We start from the raw sequence: 22,820 nt of genomic DNA on the forward strand, positions 1-22,820 counted from the left end.
ACTGAAGCATTAACGATATGATATAAAGTTAAGGTACATACTGATGATATTTCTGATAATGCTACTCCAACGAAACTCCGTACAGGGGTGCGGCAGATGTGTTGCTCGTTCACTTTCCCATTGGTTGGCATTTTAAGTCCACGCATTTTCACAGTCCTGCTTTCTTTTTCAGTGGTAACTGCACTTCTGCGGTTGAAGAAGAAAGTTCTATATTTAAATTTTCGAAACTAGTTCTTCAAATTTATGAATATTACGCTGATTTTTGTTGGCTTAGCACCACCAATAATTGCTACTCTGTGTGTTGTTTTAACTCAGATCATCTTCAAAGGTTCAATTTTTGAAATCACCTATAGCGCTTTCTTTCTAAAATAGGATGATAGTCAAACTAGCCTTAGGCCTAGTACGTACGCCTTTACTGAATTCCGACCCAATTTAATCTTCGAACACAGAGGGAAACCGCCCAGATGGTATTCTTAAGGAATTCCATCAAACTGTCTGTGTCTATACTCAGACTGCTTCATTAGTATCCCAAGATATTCCCAAGATCTTAAGTGTCTCGTTTGAGTCATTGATTTTATGTGGATGGATCTCGAACTCTTCTTTTTCCCGTTTTCTCATCAGCTCAGGATCATTAAATACCCATTTACGCAAGTTCATATTTGCTGCACTCATAATTTCTTTAGCTTTTCGCGATAAGCTTAGAGCCTCATCTATACTGTCCTGTCCAGTAATAAAATCATCAACATAAACACAAGAATTCAATATTTCAAATACATCTGGCTGCTCATCTCGATATTTTCTAATGTGTTCTTTAATTGTTGCAGCCAACAAAAACGGACTTAACTTATTCCAAAATTTACGCGCTTGAATCTATATGTCGCTAGTTTTAGATCATTTAATTGTGTGTTTTCCACAAACAGGAATCGCACTGCGTCTTGATCCTTTTCTGCCAAAGTAATCTGCAAAAATACTTTTTCTACATCCGCTGAAACTGCAACAATTAGCAGATGGAACATATTAGGATTTAAATTTGTCCCTATCCATAGACAATCGTTCAATGCCCGAACTCATGTGAGCTGTCATCAAACACTATTCTAGTCTTCGTTGAAGCACTGGTTTCTCTAAATACCGGTTGGTGTGGTAGGTAAAACACTGGTTTACCGAGAGGTATATTTCCATCTGACACTCTCTTAATGATACCTTGCTTGAGATAATCATCTAATATTTCACTATATGTAGAAAACAGTGTTTTGTCATAATTCATTCACTTTGCAAGAGTTTTTAATCTATTTTCGGCTACTCGGTAATTATCAGCTAATTCCCTCCAGTCCCATTTCCAAGGTAAAGTAACTTCGACCAGCTTTAAAACAAATTGTCTTATTAAATATTTCCAATGCTTTGTCTTCCTCATGACAATAAGGATCATCTTTAATTCCTAATGATTCTAGTTCGAAAAACATTTTCAATTCACTGTCCGAATTATCATTTATTAACCCACAATACGACAAATTATTTCTCCGTAAATCATTTACATTTCCACTAACTGTATATCCAAACACACTATTTTGTAATATCAAGCCTGTGTTAGGAACATAGGTTTTACCTGCTCGTAACATATCATAAAAAACTTCCGCGCCGAGCAACAGGTTTACTTTCTCTGGTATATAAAATTCCGGATCCGCTAAATTCACCTTCTCAGGAATCGCAAGGTTACTAACATCGATAAACTTTGCGGGAGTTAAACCTGGTATTCTTGGAATTACCAAAACCTCTAGTTTCCTTTTATACGTTTGTTCCTGATTACATATAAAGGCAACTGCTTTTCTTTTTATCGTAGTTGAAATACCTGATATACTGCAAACCGAAATATTTGTCTTTTCCCTTTTTAAATTAAGTATGTCCGCTAATTCAGTGGTACAAAAACAAGAAACACTTCCACTATCACATAACGCTTTCACCTTAATTAAACTTCCATCATTAATTTCAATGAATACAAAGGCAGTAGATAAAATCACCTTTTTCCCACTGTTAGTACCCGTAGCGGCTGTAAAGGTTTCGTTTTGAGTTTTAGCTTGAAATGCAGGTGCATATACACTGTTGTGCAAAAATTAAGGACGAAGTCGAAAAATTAGCATATCAGCTGAACGAAGAGGCAGAGCAGACAGAAAGACCAATCAGGAGATTAAGTAAGGTGATGTACGGTAGCACATGCGCAGATATGCTGGTAGACGTAATGGGGGAGTGTCTGAGTAATATAAAGCATGTTGTCGGTGTAAGATCAGTATTTCTGGCAAAGAGATTGCACGCCGTATAGCAGTTAAAATCACACCGAGTTGCTGCCTCAGCGAGAAATAACGAATAATCAATCTGTTAGACGACATCTGGATGCTTTTACCCGAGGTCGAATCATTGGGAAGTTGGAGGAAGGCCGCAGTGTGACAAGTGTGGCTGCAGAGTTCGGAATTGCTCACAGCATCGTTTCACGACTTTGGATACAACTTCAAACTACAGGAACAGCTATCTGGGGGTTTAGTAGTGGTCGTCCACGAGGAACCACACCCGCAGATGACCGGTATATTGCCATACAGGCCAGAAGAAACAGGCGGCAGACAGCGGGAGAAATCGCTAGACACACGACACAGGCGACTGGACGACCGATATCGCGTTTTACCGTGGCCAGAATACTGCTCGGTGGTGGTCTGTTTGCACGATTCCCTGTACGGTGTGTACCTCTAACGCCTGCCCATCGGAGAAGGCGTTCTCTGTGGTGCCGGGAACACCGGAGTTGGAGAGACAATGAATGGGGACGAGTACTCTTTACAGATGAGAGCAGATTCAGTCTGAGTAGCGATTCTCATCGCATACTCATCTGGAGAGAGCGGAGAAGCCGCAATCATCCCTCGAACACCATTGAAAGAGACAGGTATGGAGGTGGCGGTGTTCTCGTTTGGGGAGGCATCATGCTTGGTAGTCGTACAGACCTTCACATCTTCGACGCAGGTTCAGTCAACGGGACCCCTTAATGTAACGAGATTCTTCTTCCATATGTGCGTCTTTTTAGAGGCGCTATGGGTCCGCAGTTCCTTTTCATGGACGACAATGCACCATGTCATTGCACAGTAGCTGCCGAACAGCTCTTAGAGAGTGAGGATATTGAACGTATGGATTGGCCGGCACGACCTCCGGATCTCAATCCCATCGAGCATGTATGGGATTTTCTAGGCAGACGCTTGGCAGCTCGTACCTTACCACCAGTAACGATTCCGGAGCTTCGATTGGCGCTGCGAGACGAATGGGCAGCAACAACTCATTTACATCCTCATTCTCAGCATGGGCAGACGCTGTGAAACCTGCCTAGCAGTCACGGGAGATCATATCCCCTATTAAAGACCGGATGTTTCTTGCTGGACACCCATCACAGGGATGTTTCGACCTTCAGTCGCATTGCGCTCCATGCTACTTTTTCAATAAAGCTTCTTTTTATCCCTCTGATTTTTCTTTTAGTAAGTGTTGCTTACATTACTCATGTCCTTACGTATTGGGGATCTTACGGTAATAAATGTGTTGATTTGGAAAGCTTTTGTACAAAGTTATATTGAAAAAACCGTCTCCTTAATTTTTGCACACCAGTATACATTTAACGCATTGCTGTTTTTATCACCCAACTCCTGATCTGAAGTGTCTGCTCTTTCTACTGTGGTGCCAACGGAATTATTTTCGTTTTGATAACACAAGAGAAAGCTATGTTTTTTCTTACACTTCTTGCACAAGTAATTAGAACGGCAATTTCTCACACCGTGCAAATTAAAACAACAAAAACATAAATTCTGTTTTTTCACAAATTTTACCCTTTATTTTACACTTAATTTCTGAAATTAAAAAGCTTGTGATTGCTCAAATTACATAACCTACACGAATTCTCCATATGTTTTTCATTTGCATTGGAAACGACAGCGGTAACTCTATGTGTAACTTTTTTTGTGTTAGTCACACTATTTGAAGCGTTGAGAGTTCTTGCATGATCTTTAAGAAATTCTATATGATCTGTTAAATTAGGCAAATTCTCTTTCTCTAATTTTCTTTCTCACCATATTTTGGTGTTAGGATTTAATTTTTGCCCTAAAATGTATGCAAATACATTGGAAGAAAAACCGTTAACACTCTGATTTAAAACTTCTAATGATCTCACGCATTCATTTGTAATGTCAATTAAGTTTAATATTGCTGACGCAGACTCATTTTGCATAGGATGCATATTCATAAATCGTCTCAGATGAGCATACACTTGTTCACGGTGATTAGAGAACCTTTCTTCTAGTAATGAAAAGGCTAATTTATAATTAGAGTCAACTATAGATATTGACTGCACAATACGATAAGCATTTCCTCTTAGCGCAGATTTTAAGTACTGTAATTTGACTGCATCTGTTAAATTAGGATTTGAGTCAACATTGGCTAAAAAGATATCTTTAAGTGAAAGCCACTCATGTAAGTTACCCGAAAACGTTGGCAAATTAATTTTGGGTAATTTAACATTGTTCTCAGTATTCGTGCAAACCGAAGGCTCCGATTTAATTTCTTTGGAAAGTTTAGCTAATTTACGATTTAATTCGACTTCTACATCTAACAGAATATCGTCAATCTCTTCTTTCTCTTTTACATAAGCATCAATACTTTCTTCCGTACATAACCCGAACAAAGAATCGAAATTAGAATTTATTTCTGTGTCAAACACTTTAAATTTATTCCTTAGTACTTCCAAGTCACTTCCTTGGACATTTTCGTCCGCAATTTTTTGTTTTAACTTTGTTAACTGTGTTTTCAATGTACGTTTTTTCGTTAATACCTCCTTTAGTGACATTTTAATTAGCAAAAGTCAATAAACAAATAAAGAGCTTCAAAAAGGAGAAGGGTACCTACCTTTTGTTTCTACAGAACTTCAGTCTAAAAGTATCCAATGTAATTCTTCATTTCACAAACCGAAAGTAATATCACAGTCTCATAAACTTCATTAGCTGCTCTGGCTCGACGGACCACAAAACTTGAATTGACTTATTCTATTTCCCGTCGATAGCTATATATCATAATAAAATAACACCACACACATTACACAGTTTCAATACATTTATTTTTTATAGCGACTCTCTGGCGCTAGGTTTCACCTTACAGCGTAACATATGAATCGCAACTTCGAATGTACCACAAAAATCAAGTTTCTCACAGAATACATTTCAGTGCCAATTCCGGCGGCGCATGCGCCATTAGCCAAGATTCCGCTCTGGCGCCAAGCATTTCTCAGCTAATACAAAACACCGATTGCGATATCGAAGGGCCCGTGTTCGAATCCCGGAGAATGCTTAGATGTAAATTTTGTGTCCCCTCTCAGGAAGTAATGGTAGCCGCCGATTAGGTGCCTCCAAAATAAAATTACTACCACTTCTAGCCTTAGTAGTAGCGAAAGCCTAAAAAGGGCTAGTGCCCGGGGGGGCTGGAACCAGAGGCAAGCCACACTATGTGAATAAAGTCAGGGTGTTACTGAAAACTTTGAACGCACTTCTAATTTCTTGACTGGGAAAATTTTAGATATTAAAAGCAAATTAGAAATTCCTAGTCTGAGTGATACAGGTCCTTCTTCTGCAGAAGCAAAGCAATTTTTCGGTAGGGATGGTAATGAAAAGCCTAAAGCAATAGATGGCGTGGAAACGAAATAAACCGAGTGCCATGTATCGAGCAAAAAAATTAATGAAAGGGAAAAACTGAAAGCTCTGGGAAAATTTAAATTCTAATTAATGCCACTAGCTAGTAGGTATATTTTTGTGAGTAGGGAAAGAAAGCTTCAAGGAAATCAAATTCAACAAATGAATTAGTTTATTCGAATAATTTTTACAGGGCTGAAGTCAAAATTGTGGTTAAAGTAACGACTATGATGAGCTATTGCAGATTCAAAAATTATTTTAAAAAACATTTCTCCTTTTCTAACACAGGATTTATGCCCTTTCGAGCAAAAGAGTGTACAGAAAAACACACAGGATTTCGCTTGTAGATCTATCCCCCCCCCAAAAAAAACCTATTCTTATAACATTAAAATTTGATTTATTCAGACTTCGATTACGTCGCAATCCACTTACTTACCTGACTCGCTTGTTCTATTCTTTCATGACGAAGTAAAATTAAACGTGTTGTTAATTCATTGCTTTCTTTTAAATTTTTAGTTAAGCTTAAATTGGATAAGGTGCATTGCTCTGTTAATTTTATTTTATTTTATTTTATTTTATTTTTCAAGAGAAGAAAACAATATGTCTAAGTAGATTGGATTTAAAGATTTGTGTATTTTTTTCGTCGACTCTTAGCAGAATGCAAATTAGGATAAATTGAAACAGCGAGCGTTACTGTTATTTAGGTAGAATGGATTGGCAACGATTCAGTTTCTGTTTACATAGCACTTCACTGAGCCATTTGAAACTGCAGGGTGATAGCTGTCCTGACTCCCAGTGAGTGTTTAATTTATCAATTAACAGTTCTAGATTGACGAGAATTAGCCGAATAGAAACTGAAGATTAAATTGTAATTGTCAAAATTAATTTTGTTAGTTATACTACGCAAGCTGCGGTGAATAGTTTTTGCGTGTTTTGAGTTTTAGTTTGTACTCTCTTCAGTCCGCAATAAACATTAGGTTGGAGTTTTATTTTTGTGCTCCATCTTAAATGCTAGTGCAACTGTTAGTTAAATTTAAGACAATGATAGCTTGTCCTGATATTGCCGGGATGCTAAGATTAAAGTTTAAATTAAGATACATGCCAAAACTTTTTTAAAGATGATAGAAATTAATTTCTTTGTTTAATTTTGATGCAATAAAAATAAAAACAGTATTACGCATTTGGTTCTGGAGTTCTAGACAGAAGTAAAAAATAATCTCATTGTTAAATTTTATCGAAAAAAATTCGGATGACTTCCTTTAACGGCCTATTAAACTATACGCATTTTTTGCCGCACTTCATTTAAACTTATTTCCTGAAATTTTTCGAAGTTATTTAACCGATCCCTCAAGGCAAGTTGAAAATGACATCAAAAGTTGCAAATTTTGAAATTAAATATCCCAGTAAATGTTTGTCATACAGGAATCAAACTTCTTATATTTTTATTCTTTCATAACGAGTGTATAACTTTCCTAAATATAATTATAGTAATCGGGAGACCGCATTAAAAGTTAGATTTCATTATTTGTCGAAAATTATTATTATTATTATTTAAATTTGGCATTATAAAAACATGAAAAATTTCGTCATTTAAAACACTTCTTTAATTGGATGTATATGATTACGACCGGCGATTGCGAAAGTAAAAGCCGAGGGTAAGGACGTATGGGTGTGGGTATATATATATACGTATATCGATTATTATAAAAAAGGGAGGTGCAGATTTAGATGTTACAGCAATCCCGTACACAAAATTTCAACGTTCTACGGCTAATCTTTTTGAGTTGTGCTAGATACATATATACTTACGTTATAAGGTATTTCTCCCGTCTTCTTAGCATGCCTTCGTGGTGTAGTGGTCAGCACAATCGGCGCGTATTTCGAGAAGTTCGTGGTTCGATTCCCGGCGAAGGCGTTGCTTATTTTTCATGTCTCGTGCTACGAAATAACCTAACGTCTCTACAGTGGCGTCCGAACTAACCACCAGGATATGGCGAATCGTTTCCCTAATCCTCAGTCGTCCATTAAAAGGGGGAGTATATAATGTATTTCTCCCGCCTTCTTAGCATGCCTTCGTGGTGTAGTGGCAGGCATACTCGGCGCGTGTTTTAGAGGTCCGTGGGTTTAGATGAACAGAGAGATAGTGGTCCAAGGGGAGGGAGATATTCGGATATATTTTTTGTAATTTTTTTTGTATGATGACATTTAGTTAATTTTTTTACAGATTTGTAGAGAATTTTGGATTCTACTGGTTGGATTGGTTTTTAAATTCATTTCTTTGGGGCCTTTGTGGATTTGGATCTAAATTTCGTACTTTTTATCCATAACTGGTTACTTTTCTGCAGCATATTGCGCGTAAATAATATTAGGATAATTTTACTTTAAAATAAAAATTTGTGATACTGTAATATACTTACGAATATGTATACAGAGAGAGAGAGAGATATCACGAGAAAAAAAAAATCCCCTTTAAATCCATTTTTAGTCCATTTTACAATCCTTTTTAGATAAAAAGAGTCCTTTAATCTGTCCGTTCGTATGGGAGAGGGAACGTCGAAATTGATTAGGGAACAGTCAAAATGGATATTTCTGTTGAGATGTGATACTCAAAATTTAAATTATTTAAAGTTTTCGAATATATGGATGAGCTGCTATCGTAATCGAGGTTACTTATACTACTGTTGCTTATTAAATAGTAAGATGATGCTACTTCTTAAGTTTATTATATAGAAATTGCAGAACATTGCGACAAAGAAATGGAAGACCATGACAACAAAAATAAATAAGTAAGTAAAAAAATTCCGGACGACACTTTCAAGAAAATTCAAAGGAAAATAAAATACATTGCAAACGGATTTGGTTTTGTTACCTTTCAGCATTTTATTCTTAATTTTAGTACGTGGCAATGTATTTCTATTGAAATATGACTTTAGCAAAACAGTTCGGATTCTTAAACTCCTGTACGAAAACTTCTTTAGGAGTATGTAAAGAAACATAAAATTGATATTGTGCTACCCTATGCTCTAGCGATATTGTTATTCAGTGGAATCTTGAATCACGAACACATTTTCGATACGAAAAATGTCTTGGATGATAAACGATGTTTCGAAATACGAACAAGTTCGCAACAAGTAATACTCAATGCAATTAATGCAGTGGACGAAACGTGTTCAGAGTGCAAAGGTACTGAGTACCGGCTTTATCAACGTAATAATATTTTTTAAGTCCAGAGGCTTAAAACGTATTATTACCTTCATAAAGCCGTGGTATAAATAAAGCGGTATTTTAAGGGGGTTACTTTCTCCTTTCTGCATGCCTTCCTGGTGTAACGGTACAGCACACTTGGCGGGTATTCGTAAGGTCCAGGTTCGAGTGCGGGCATTGCTCTTTTCATGTTTCCTACTTGAAAAATCTTAATGATTCTACAGTGGCGCCCGAACTAAAAGGTGGTGAATGATGATTCTTCACCACCAATTGGTACCCTAATCCCCAGACGCCCTTTAAAAGAGGGGGATTATATAAGGTATTTTCTCCCTCCTTCGTGATGTAACGGTAGCACACTCGACACGTACAGAGAGGTCCAGGTTCGAGTCCCAGCGAAGGCACTGCTTACTTTTCGCGTTTCCTACTTCAAAAATCCTAATCACTCTACAGTATAAACAAGTAAGCCGTGGTATAAATATTTGCACTGCCAATGTCTTCCTTTAGGAACGTTTTAAACATAGGCCAAAATAAACACAATTGAACAAATTGTTAATGGGAAAACGGCCTGGCAATTCTCAAGTAGAGGCAAGCTGTGTTAAGAGAAATAGAGGGGGAAAATATAGGGGGTAGACGTAAGCTATCTCATGCTTTTATGAAATGCGATTTCCTTAATATTTTGCAAATTTGGTTCCTTTACCTTTTTTTCGTACACCTTCGGCTTTCTTTCGTTAGAGATACGGTAAAATGTTATTCAAGTCTTCCTGTGTTTTAGTATGTTTAGTATTGTGTTAAATATTTATATTAATACTACGTACGCTTTAGATTTAACAGATTCTATCATTTTTGTATTATGCACTTGCATACAAATTATTCTCTTTATTCAATCATTTCGGATCCGAGAACAAGTTAATTCATTTTATATTAAATCTTATGGAAAATACTGTTCGTGTCTGCGAATATTTCGAGTGACGAACCTCTTTCAGGAACGAATAAAGTTCGTGAACCAAAATGTCACTGCATCTATAATTTTTATCTGAAATATCTACGGATTTCGGTTTTATCCGAGTTTTCATTCACTTGAAACACTGGTCCTCATAATTTCGCACTTTTCGAGCATTGTAATGTAATTTTTAAAACAACAGTTTATTTGCATTTTATAAATAACTGCATGAAGTTGCTTTAGGAGCCCCCCCCCAAAAAAAAAGGAAAGAAAAGAAGTCTTATAAAAGAATAATACAAATCTTGAAATAATAATAAATAAATGTATAAAATTACAAAAAAACTTTGAAATATGTGTTTCGGATCCAAGGAAAATTAGCATCTGACTCATCATTAGATCCTTAGTTGCATTTTGGGTTGATTCACTGTGATTATTGTGTTATTTGGGTATATTTAATTAATTAGGCATATTTCTTCTAGGGCGTAGGCATATTTCTTCGTCAGTTTACTTACTACACTTGCAATCTTCAAAATTTTTTAACTGAACGGAATGAATATATTTTGTTAGATAATTACTACATGTTTATAATAAGAAAACGTAGGAAACTAGTAAAATAAATTACAAAAGTGAAACATTTATTCCCAGTATTAAAAGCATTAATTAGCATGCTTAGCTATTTTTTTCCCTGCTCAATATTCTTCCCAGTATTTATGTATTTTTTGCCTACGCACAACTCTCAAGTGATCGATTCAACCTTTACGGTAGCTTTTGCTGCATAGGCCGCTTAGCAACAATATGCCCAACTTACCGTCCGTTCTTCTGATAATACTCTCCGGCTGGCACGTGACTAGTGCGATATGCACGCCCCCTCGCGGCCGATTTTAGTTAATGTACATGTGCCGGGAATCCGTATCAGCTGGGGCGAGCAGGAAAATTTTTCGAGGCGAGAGGAGAAAATTTTTGCACCGCAAAACGATCATGAATCGAATGAAATAGAAGAAAAGCGAGCGCCCCTTGCGGAATGTCACGTAATGATAATTCTACGCCGATATTTGTTACCAATCTGAGGGCGCTAATTGGTTTCATTTTTATTGGTCTTTGAGAATATTAATATTATGTATGAGAATTTTTGCATGTTCGGGGAGAACGGATAAATTTTTTGACAGGCCGTCAGAATTTATTTAATGTAACTACTTTAGGAACTATTTTTTTATGTGTGCAAAGAAAAATATTAAAAAAGAGGAAATTATCGCGTTTCTAGAAATAAATTGTGCTCTGCATACACAGTAGCAGGTGTCGAATTTTGTAAATATGAGTGGTGGGTATCGTCGGAGTGCTCGAAGCCAGTCTTTGGATTCCCAAAGGATAGCATCACAGCTGCAATGGCTTTGGAAGGTAAGAGCTTTCGATTTTTCTTTCGATCTGATACTCTTAACGGATACTTTACGAATACTGTCCTTAGTGCACCCCTCAAGGACACATGCACTCGTGTCCTGGAATGTCTTGACCCTTCGAGCGCTTTTAACTACTTCGATCTAAAATCCGGTTGCGCGTTTTGAAAAGTCATTTTAATTGGTTTTAAGTTTTAATTTCCTTTATAAATGTGTTCCTTGTTTTAGAAATTTTAAATTTACATTTGTGTTGCAAAAATGAGATTCTGAATTGTAATTTTTTTTGGGAGGGACGTCAATATAATTCGCATTTTTTCTTCGCTTCTTGAGTAGCACTTTTATATTTGAAGTATTTTATTCCTGGGAAGTTTTTTAAAAGGGGGCTAAATTTAAAATTCTGAAATTTATTTTTCGTGTGAATTCAAAATATTTATATGTTACAGAAAATTTTCATGTCAGGTATTAAAATGTTTTGTTTATTTTCTTTTTAATGAAGCTGATTTCAAAAAATATTCCAGTCAACTATTTGATCTTATTCTTCAATTAAGTTTCCCACTATATCCTTCCGATTTCCAGATTTGGTTTCCTGTTTTCTATGCTGCAGTTAATTACAGTTGATCTCTGCATGACGCCTCTGGGAGAAGGCGGATTTGAGGTCCGTGCTGTTTCGGAAATCCGCATATTACTGGGGTACTTTAAAAATAACAGCCTGTTACAGACCAAATGTGGCATTAAATATAAATAAATATAATATCAGTTGATTAATCGATTAATATAATGGACATTATATTCTCTTAAGAAAAGATGTTATTAAAACATACAGAAGAGGATATTACATTATATATTGCAGTGTATTTATGGATAAGTAAGTTAAAGCCCGAGCTATTCAAATTGTTGCCACCAAATATTATCGCCCTATATTATATTTAAAGTAATTAAATAATGAAGAATCTGCATAAATGTATGTATGTTTCTCGCATTGTGATAAAACAACGGTATCTAGAGCCATCCAATTTTGAATGACGTAATCCTACTGCGAATTTGAATTCGTTTTATTCTGTTTCCAGTGTACCTTTATGTGTAAATAAAGCCTCAAAATACAGTTTATTGAGATATTTTATTGTACCAAATTTTTAAAGATACGAAGACGAATTGGTAAGTAACTCTTGCTGTCTTTGCTACTTTTAGATGTGAATTTCTATAGGTTTAATTTTAATGTAACACATGCATAATCGGTCATGTTATTTTTATCGTTATTATTCGAAAGGAAGAAAGTACTAGAAATGATAATAAACGTACAAGAATACTAAAAAAGTGTCACTGTGCAGATACACTAAATAAAATAGTGCTGTTATTATTAGTAACGGTACTAACGACAACTGTCGTTAGTGTCGACTTTCAGACCTTTTATTTCATCGTCTGTGAGCGATAAGAAATTATAATGCACTAGCTAGTAGTTAAGGATGGGACGGGAATTCGACAATGTTCAATAAATTAGTGCTGTAATAAGTTTTACAAGCGTAATCAGGAGTGCATAGATGGCAATATTTCAAGTTTTACTAAATTGTAAGTTATTGTATCTCACTCAAGTCCGTAATTATCGCTCAGACCAGGAAGTTTCGCAAATTTAAGTCAGGTATAAATAATTTGAACATAATCAATTGTATAAATAATTTGAACATAATAAATTCTTAAGGATGGTTATGTCCCATTTCAGGCTTTCCCATCTTTCCTATTTTTTCAAATGGACTCATTTCAGCCTCTCTCTCTATAGACAGACAAAAAAAAAAAAAAAAAAAAAAAAAAAAATCTTATTGCAGCCTTTCCATTCAGGATCCACACTAAAGTCAATAAGTGACTGCGAAGTATGCAAGACGTCAAAATGTCTGTCCGCTTTTTAAAACTCGTATTTAAATATTGTTTGAATACAACATTAATGCCCTTGGCATCGATAACCAATATTAATAATATACATTTTTATGAAATAATTACGCTTGGTAAAGTATGTATTATCGTTTTATCGAACGCTTACACCTCCCTCCCATGTAAAAAAATGAATCTCCCCATTACTATAAGCAACTATAAGCAAGAGGGATATAGAAAGAAAGCCCGAAAAGACACGAATGTTTGGTGTTTTCTATTTAAACACCTGCAGAAAAAAAGCAAAATTCTGAAGCGGGGACGTCTTTTTGTTGCCGCCTCCAGAAATCTTGAAGTGGAAAAGACTGAAATGAGCCATTAATTACTCTTAACATCAGCTGACGCTGTTGTGGAATAGAAATTTTTTGTCATTTATAGCTCTCGTGTTTATTTTCAAGCTAGATTTGTTGAGAAGAAAGTGTTCAATCGGTTGTGAGCTTCCTGTCGGAGTGCTGATCTTGCGAACTAATTACGAGTGAATTTCATTTTAAATACTTAAATATATAACCTGTAAAAAATAAACTCTTGCTATTTTAAGCCTTAAGGGTATAAGCTACAGTAAATATTCCAATGTCTTAAGACTTAATAATAATCTGCAGTTAATAAACTTATGTGCATAATTTGCAGTAAATAAAATAGTGCCTTTATTGAGTTTTATGCATACTAGTTTTAAAGTAAATAAGCTTGCACATTTGTTAAAATTTGTAAAACAAATAATTTGAAAACCTTAATTTTAATTTTTAATAATATGTATCTCAATTGATATAAATTAAAAATCAGTACTGGAGTCGGGAGGATTTAAATCGACATAATTCCGTACCAGCTACAGTATATAATGGCATTAGAATGATCTTTTATTAACTGAAATAATGCTTCAGATGTTAATAAAAGTTATGTATATATTTGATGTTACAAATTATATGTATTGAAAGTTATCTTAGTTAGATTATTCAAACAAAATTAAACTGAAAGATCAGGGGCAAAGAGCATCGTTTACTTTGGGGTTGACAATCATTTGTGATCACCGTTGTGGGACAATGCACTAAACTTAGTTACCGTTTTAAATTATATTTATGAATATCAGTGTCTTCAAGATTATTGGTCAGGTTTAGGATCTTAGATGTCAACCATTTTGTTACGAATACTGAGAAATACTGTATAAAATAAATCTTAAAATTGAATTCAATTATAGAATAAACCAGTAATGTTCAATCAGTTGACCGCCAGTGTGGAACACGTCAATAAGTTCAGACATATTTTGAAGTTAAAATTAAATGTGAAGATACTGTCCACTGTTCGGTTGGTCTCTTATGACCTGCAATCCTGCAGGATAAATGTTACGTAGTGTTAACCATTAGGTTACCACTGTGAGATCATGTAATAAAATTAGATAGTTATTTAAATCAAACTGAAGCACACCGATGTCCATTAAGTCTGTCAGTCAGATGCTCGTCATTTTCCGCTGGCTGCTGGTGAGCTACAGTTAGAGGGTCACTTGGAGTCAAATACCGATGTTGGGCAACTGTTAATTTAGATAAGAGTTTTGAATTAAAATTATATGCAATTACAGTTGTATCCGATAAGGTTATTGGCTACCAACAGCTATAGCGCTATCGTCATCCTTAGGTCACTGCCTAGAGGCTGACAATCACTATTCTGCATTGGTAATAAGTGAATCGTGACTGTAGAACGACGAAGTAAATTTAAATAGATCTGTAAATTGAAATGAAAGTGGAGCATTGCCTGGAAACTTTGTTAGTCTTCGCTGGCCAGCAGGTTGAGAGTCAGTGAAAGTCAATTCATATGTGACCAGTGGGGAGCAGAGGAGTAAATTTGAATGAATTAAAAAAGTAAAAGTAAACTGAAGGAAGTCGATGCGTATGAATCTGTTAGTCATTGATGACCTTTCGTCATTTTCTACACAAGAATATGAGCTGCTACAGGAAGTGAAAGCAATGAAACTACTGCGTATGTATGTAAACAGCACCATGTGAACAATAACAGCATGTTAATGAACTGAAAGAGGGAAAACGAGATTTGAAAAGAAAAAATATGAATAACAATCAAATCAAGATGTACTTCTAGATATCCTTTTTGAATGATGGATGGCACTTCACCGTGAGGCATTAGCAGCTGTTCTCAAAAACATTTGAATTGTCCGATAGGTAGGTAAATCATTTAATTCTGTGTTCGTGTGTTCGTAAACGTCTATCAGATAGAAATTTCTTTTCTCTTTCCTCGTATTATCTGGTTTTGAAATGCGCACGTACTGCCGATTTGCTGAACTGAAATTATGCATTCATTGTTTCGTGATAGTCGATGGCAGATAGCTCTGGAGTGATTTGCTGTAAAACGTAACCTAATATTTAGTGATAAATTACAACTGAAGGTCATTTATTACATGAGTAATAACCATTACAGTTTTCCTCATAGAGCAATAATAATTTTCTTGAAGCATCTTCTATACAATCTCTCGTTAGAATATTGCGTAACGTGACCACTATTTATTGACATTAAATCATGGCTTAACATTCTGCATTAGAGATTTTTTTATTTTAACTAATGTTTCGAAATAGTTTGCTTGCTGAACTCTGAATTTGTCATGAAAGGATCAATGGCACAGAGTAAAAGAACGGAAAATGTATGTATAAGTTGATCGATTACAGTAATATTCAAAGCACGGCGAAGACAATCTCTTCGAAGTATTTATTGATTTCAGTTCGCGGATATATATATATATATATATAATATATATATGTAATTAGAACACTCTTTATATACCATATCCAAGGAACAGAAAGTTAATTAAAACCATGAATATTTCTAGCATTTTTTGGACATTTTTCGTTGATTCACTATAAACGGCAAATCACTTTTTAAATTGTTGCCACCAAATATTAGAGCCCTGTTTTATATTTAAAGAAATTAAATAATGAAGAATCTCCATAAATGTATGTATGTTTTTCGCATTGTGATAAAACAACGGTACCTAGAGCCATCCAATTTTGAATAACATAATTTTCCACCGAATATGGGCATCTGGAAGCCCTAGTTTGGAATTTGAAATTTGTTTTATAATCGATTTCATATTTCGTAACACTTCAACGAATTTTTGATTAAGGTACTCAACGATTTCAAAGCGAGCAATGGCAAAACTGTATGGGAGTCGAAGGCAAAAATGTCTCCAGCTCGCGAGACTGTGTATCTTAAATTCTAAAAATATGCTCATTTTAAAATTATTTTGCGATATGGCTGTGGAATTTAATTTTATGGTTTAAGTGTGAAGAACAGGATATTTATTTATAAATATATAAAGATATTTAATAAATAAAGGTAACACACAAAACTTTAAAAAAAAGTCGCCCCTTTGGACGTAATTTAAAATCTGAAACCTTTCAGATTTTTTTTTCATTACTTTTGCCTGTTGATTTAAAACATGTCTGTACATTTAATTTATTTTGACTATATAACGACTTGTTTTTAATCCATGATTTAACAATGCTTATATATTCTATATTATTTTCAAGTAAATTACAGGCTTGTGATCATAATTTTCCATGAACGTCATTCAACTTTGGAGAGAAAGCAGTGTGTATATGTGTGTGTGTACTGAAATTTGAAAGCAATTTCGATAGAAAGCGCGAGCAGCTGATTGACCTAAGGAAATAATTGACCAAAATGGAACATTTACCTCTGGTTCTATTATTAAAGGGTTTAAACATGAAATGTAGAAGTTTTTGAAATAGCACTTTCGTACTATCGTGTAGTATGTATTCAGCTGAGCATACACTTTTATACACACGCATGTGTATATATAAACATTAGTATAATACTTTTGTAACGAAGAAAGTTTCCATGGTTTTCCTTATGTACCTAACCTAAATAAAAGCGATTTCTTCTCCTAGAAAGTTCTTTCATTGTTGTAATTGCTTACATCGTTGATAATTCTTATGATTTTCGCTGTAATTAAGCAATCTTTGACTTAATGCTTCCACGCACACTTGCAGAAAAGGATTTTACCAGCTTCATACGAATTCTGTTAACCATCTTGTGGTATTTTACTAATTTTATTCTACTTGTTTTTATTTCTTGTTGTTCCTTGATGCATTTTTTTATAACTGAACTAAACTATTGTTCTTGTGACTAATCTTGCGTGTCTGAATCAGAGTACGACCCCGAAATTCGTCGTGGCGAAGAATCAAAATTGAGCCTGTTGTTGGCAAGAGCCTTGAGCACCATGCAGGTGACAGAACGACTTTGCTCAGTTCCCCCAACTTCTGAAGGAGAGCACCCCGGGCTGAATGGGTCCGAGGGTCTCCCACTCCTCTTCCCTTAAAACCAACCTCTCGAGAGGAATTTCAGCAGATCGCATTTCCCCCCCCCATGCCGCACAGTCACTATACATTTAAAAACATCCATGCCTTCTCCAGAATTCAAACCCGGGCCCTTCATTCAGTAGTCAGAAAATACTAACCACTGTCCCAGTTGGGCGGCGAACCAGAATATTAATGGCATAACATGGTTATGTCTAGTTTATGTATAAATGGTTATGTATCAGATGATGTATGAATACTGTATTGTAATATATTACTATATTTGAATGAATTTCGAAGAAGTCAGTTACAGTTAGTACTTTTAATACCATTCTTTTTATTGACTTAGCGTACTTTTATATTATTTATCCTTACATTATTGCTACCCTACATCAGAAAATTCTAATGCTGAACAAGACTAAGAGACCAAATACACGAGGGAGAGAAAGAATAAAATAGAAAATAGGTATATTCAGTATGCGTTTTTTTAAAAACTATTTCAGATGAATATGTACGACATATAGATTGGTGAACACGTGTTACATTATAGATATTTAGTTTACGTGCAGATGTTAATACATACAGGTATTTACGACACACGTTTTATTTTATCACATGCAGGCATTAAGGACAAATATTAATTCTATAAACTTTAGTAGATGTTAGAACCCAGCCTCAGTTGTTATCTTTCTTTCATAGTTTGTCACTGTAAGAGTGGCAACCGTGTGAGCTTTGTTGTAGTTTGTTGTAGTTTTACGGAGTTTGAAAATAAATATAACGCATTAGAATTAAAGTTATTTTATTTTAAGTTTCTTAGGAGAAAGGAGAACGGTTAGTTCTTGCAAATCTCGAACAGTAGGAAACAATTACATACTTTATGTAGCTTTACATATCTTTGTTTACTCTGCGACTCTTCCTAAACCTTAACAAGCAGTGGTCATGCGATTTATGTATGATTATGATGATATTGTTGCGTTATTTTCTTCCTTTGTTACGTTCGTTACGGGGTTTGTGCGGATTTGGAGTGAATAATGACAACACTACTTGATGAAATATCCAAACGCACTTTATTTAGCCAATATTAATCAGGACAGCTCCAAAATCACGTTTAACAGTCGCCGAAGAACTACTATACACACGCTGACACAATCAGCGACACAGCCTTCACACTATCAGGCTATAACGGTGGAGACAGCTTCACTGCAAAGCACCAGAGTACAGCTCCCGACTCTGCTCGGTCTTTCTCGGAACTCCACGTACTCTCGAGACTCTCCACGCTACGACTCGCGATGCAATCGACGACACACAGAGCACAGGTCCCGACTCTTCGGTTCAGTCTTTCCCGGAGTTCAACACACTCTCTCGACGATGCACTAACCGCGATACACTAAGAGACTCTTTCGATGCACTCGACGACCCACTCGGCACTCGCTAGCTGGCTGTCAACTCGATCGTCTCCGCACGTTCTAACTAGATGAGACACACTAACTATCTCGCACTGACTCTCCGCGTACCAGCAGGGTTTATATAATTTTTGGCTTGTGTTCGAGAACATTCTGAGCTAAACCGGTAAGAATGCGTTCCAGATGGTTCTCCATCCGTCCATGGCAAATCGCCAATTTTGTCGCAAAACGGGCAATTTCTCGCCAAATGTGGTAACCCTTCCGTGTCTTGACATTTTATAGTAACCCTAAAGCTGCTTTGCGGAGAAGCTATCTTACCGCGCCTGGACATTTCGTAACAATATTAATAATTATTTGTTAAGTTTTAGTGCAGTAAAAATAAAAATATGTTTTCAGTTTTAGGAACGCATACGCTAGAAAAAATTAATATTATTTTATACTATTTCAGAGGAGAATGAGTTCAGTGTCTTGATAAATAAAAGAATGATATTAAATTTTTATTAATTTAACGAAAAAATAAAATTCCTTCACAGTCATTTATTATCGTGAATTCGTGTGTAGCGTATAGAAGGGAAGGGGGAAGACAATTATCTGAATTTTTCAAACATCCAGATGGACTGTTTTGATTCCAGTTTATGAGAATATTTATAGTTCTGCTGTATGTATGCAAATTAGTTTATTTAAAACGAGGTATTCCAGGCGGATATTTGCAAACTATTCATATATAAGTGCGTTTCAACTTATATAAGATCCATATATAAGTGGATATTTGCAGATCCGTAGAAGTGCGTTTTCTACGGGATCACTGAAATGTAAAAATTAAATTCATGTCCCACCCCGGAAAAAAAAAAAAAAAAAAAAAAAAAACTTGTTATGTTATCACTGACTTCATTCCCCTAAGACCTTAAGTGTGCTACGAGAATTTAGAGCTTTGCAAGTTAAAGGAATTTTCCTGATTACAAATATTCACAGCCTGCTTTGAAATGCGAAATTGTGTCGAACGGCTTAAAATGCTTTAATTCCATATTTGCATAGTAGCTCGAGTGTTCCAGGCAATACATTTTCTGTATTTCTTTTATAAAGAGTGCGCTGTCACCCTTTAACAGCTATATTCAGTTACTGAAGTTCACATTTGCGACATGACATTTTCATCATCCTTTTGAGCAGAGGAGTGGTATTGAAGTCAAATATGTAATTGGAATTTTCATGTCACACAAGGATATCTGCTGTGATACATGCATACATAAAACATTATATGAGTTTTTATTTGCATTGAAGATGGAAATCGGTTAATTAATTAAACGTAATTTAAATTTTCTTAAAATTGCTTAATTAATTAGACGTATTATAAGAAAGTTAAAATGAATAGAAGTAAAATTAAAATTACTTATCTGGGATACTTGGCTGAAGGACTCAACTTCAAAGATCCAAAGAAATTAGCTAGCATTCTGAGTTGCCGATGAATTTGAAACGTCTCGATATCCGAATATTTACAAGTGAAAATGTTCAACATCTTAATCTTTTATAGACTAAGACTTAAGGGAAGAAACTAGGGGCGAAATGCTGTAACTGGAAGTCAATATTGAATCCTACGATTTCATAGGACTTACTCAATTCATTCAACTGTTCTTTGGTTGCCTTCGTAGTTTTTCGCTAGGAAATTTTGCATATATTCTTGGAAGATTGTCATGCAGCTTTTTTAGCTGGATTCTACTATAGATCAAATGTTTGATTCAGCTACAATTTTGCAGTGTTCAGTTACGTCAAAATAGCTTAGATTTTACTGTCTTTTAACATCAGAAAGTGTGTGAAGTATCTTAAGTGTGTTATAAGGTATTTCTCCAGCCTTCCTAGCGTGCCTTCGTGGTGTAGTGGTTCTGCACGCTGGGCCGGTATTCCAGAGGTCCGTGGTTCGATTCCCGGCGAAGGCGGTTGCTAATTTTTTATCTTGCTTGCTTCCAAAAATAACCTGATGTCTCTACAAAGTGAACCCAAACTCTATAACAGTATGAAACAAAAGAAGATATAGTGCTTTAGTGTCTGCAAGCGGTTTTTGTGGTTGAAATTAAATTCTCCGAGTTAGAGATGTTTGTTACCCAATTGTTTCGGGTTTCTCATACGTAATAAAACTAACTGAGAAAAATTAAGGCCTCTCTTTCTAAAATTAAACACTATGCAGAAAATCAAAACAAAAGGCCATTTGGACAGAAAAAAGTAAGACAAAAATTGTTTTTTGGTAAAGAAATATGCATTTGCATCACCAAAATGCTAAATTATACATTTTTAACACAGAAAAGAACGTCTACAACTAGTGTTACCACTATTTAGAAATATGCGCTGCTCAAAACAGTTAGGGGATATTATGATTTTATATGCAAGCTGCGAATGTGGAAATGTTTTAGTGACTGATATAGGACGTAGAGGTGTTTTAAAGAAAGAGAAAAGAAAAAGAAGCAAAATGAACAAGGAATAATTAGACTTTACTTACGATATGTGGCAGTAGACAAAAATGCACAATTTGCGCATATTATACAAACAAATAAAAAAATGCGATTTATCGGATGCAAGTGAATTTTAATAAGAGGTGTGGTTTCTCCTGACCGAAAGCCATGTTGCACACCTACAAGGCACGGAATCAATAAGGGACTGGGGTATTCTTTTCCACTCCTGTAGAAGAGACCTTTCAAACTGCTGAATTGTTTCTGAGGGAGATAAGCGACTAGCAGCCCTTCTGTCTAGAATATACGAAACGTGTTCTATTGGGTTCATCTCTGGAGAACATGCTTGCAAATCCATTCGAAGGATTTCTTTATCGAAAGGAAATTTCGAAGGATTACTTCGTCGAAAGGAAATTGTCCACTAGCTGAATAGAATGTGTCCTGGTGTTTATCATCCATGAGAATGAATACATTCTCAATTGCTGAAGCAGTGTAAAGTTACACAATACGTCTGACAATCTCATTCCTATAGCTTTAAGTCGTCAGTATTGCATTCCTAATAATGTGCAGGTCGCCGCGGCCATTGATAGAGATATCGGTCCAGATCACTCTGCCTTCGCCAAATCGGACACATTCATGCACAAATGCAGGCGTATTCCGCGTACCAGGTTTTCTCCAGATGAGAATTCACCTATTGTTAGGTTGTACAATAAAACGGACTCGTCCGTGAAGAGCCAGTACCTCCTACATACATGTATGTAGGAGGTACTGGAAGAGCACCAGTCATCTCATTCCCATCGGAGATACTCCGCTGCCCACTTGCAGGCAGCATGTGGTTCTGTGTCAGCAAAACACAAACTATAGGTTTTTGAGTATACAAACCCACATGGCGGAACTGCTCGGTTTCGAACTGTTTGATCGAAACTACTGATCCTCACTTTGTGTTTTTGCCTCTGTACAACCTTGTCCCCATCTTCAGTGAACATTTCTAGTTACCTTAAACCGATTCCTTAGCCTGGAAATGTCAGTTTGAGAAACTCCTAATGCTTCCGCTAGAACGGCTTGTGTTTGATGCTTCAGTAAACTACTAATGGCCTTACAGGCTACCAAATCATCTATGTTATCTTACTGAGACATTGTGTTAATTGTTACAAAGAATTCTACGTGTGTCAGCTATTTTTAATCTCCTCCTACAAAGGGAATGCTGTCGGTCGCTTTTCACTCCTTATCTAAAACGTTACAGACAAAATTTGCATATTCTCAACTTTCTAAATTTATAATTTTCCCTTTTAATCTCTTCTATTTCATTTTATTAAAAAGTTACCGATTATATAGTTATTTCATACCGAAATCACAATAACCCATTATTGTTTTGAGCAGTGTTTATATATGTATATATAAGAAATGTAGAGCCAATTTATGTTTTTTAAAAAAATGTTTTGTAATTATATATATTAGCGCTAGCGCCCGCACACTCATCCCCACAAAGGAAATATCGTGTTACATAAACAAACA

At 35.6% G+C, this 22,820-nt stretch overlaps 1 protein-coding gene across 10 annotated transcripts in view; it reads left to right on the forward strand.

The window, feature by feature from the left end:
• Window positions 1-22,820, forward strand: part of SNF4Agamma (SNF4/AMP-activated protein kinase gamma subunit) — a 559,866-nt gene that overhangs the window by 294,258 nt on the left and 242,788 nt on the right. The window contains exon 1 of one of the 10 annotated variants that reach the window (XM_085810589.1): window positions 10,756-11,235. The exons of the other annotated variants lie outside the window; for them this stretch is intronic. Coding sequence (XP_085666715.1) covers window positions 11,152-11,235 — 84 coding nt within the window. The 5' untranslated portion in view covers window positions 10,756-11,151. Of the gene's footprint in view, window positions 1-10,755; window positions 11,236-22,820 lie in introns of those variants that run through there. 10 annotated transcript variants of the gene reach the window in all.

This window comes from Stegodyphus dumicola, chromosome 2 (genome assembly GCF_044657685.1).
Source record: "Stegodyphus dumicola isolate Sdum_Otavi_A_Nest chromosome 2, ASM4465768v1".
Taxonomy (NCBI): domain Eukaryota; kingdom Metazoa; phylum Arthropoda; class Arachnida; order Araneae; family Eresidae; genus Stegodyphus; species Stegodyphus dumicola.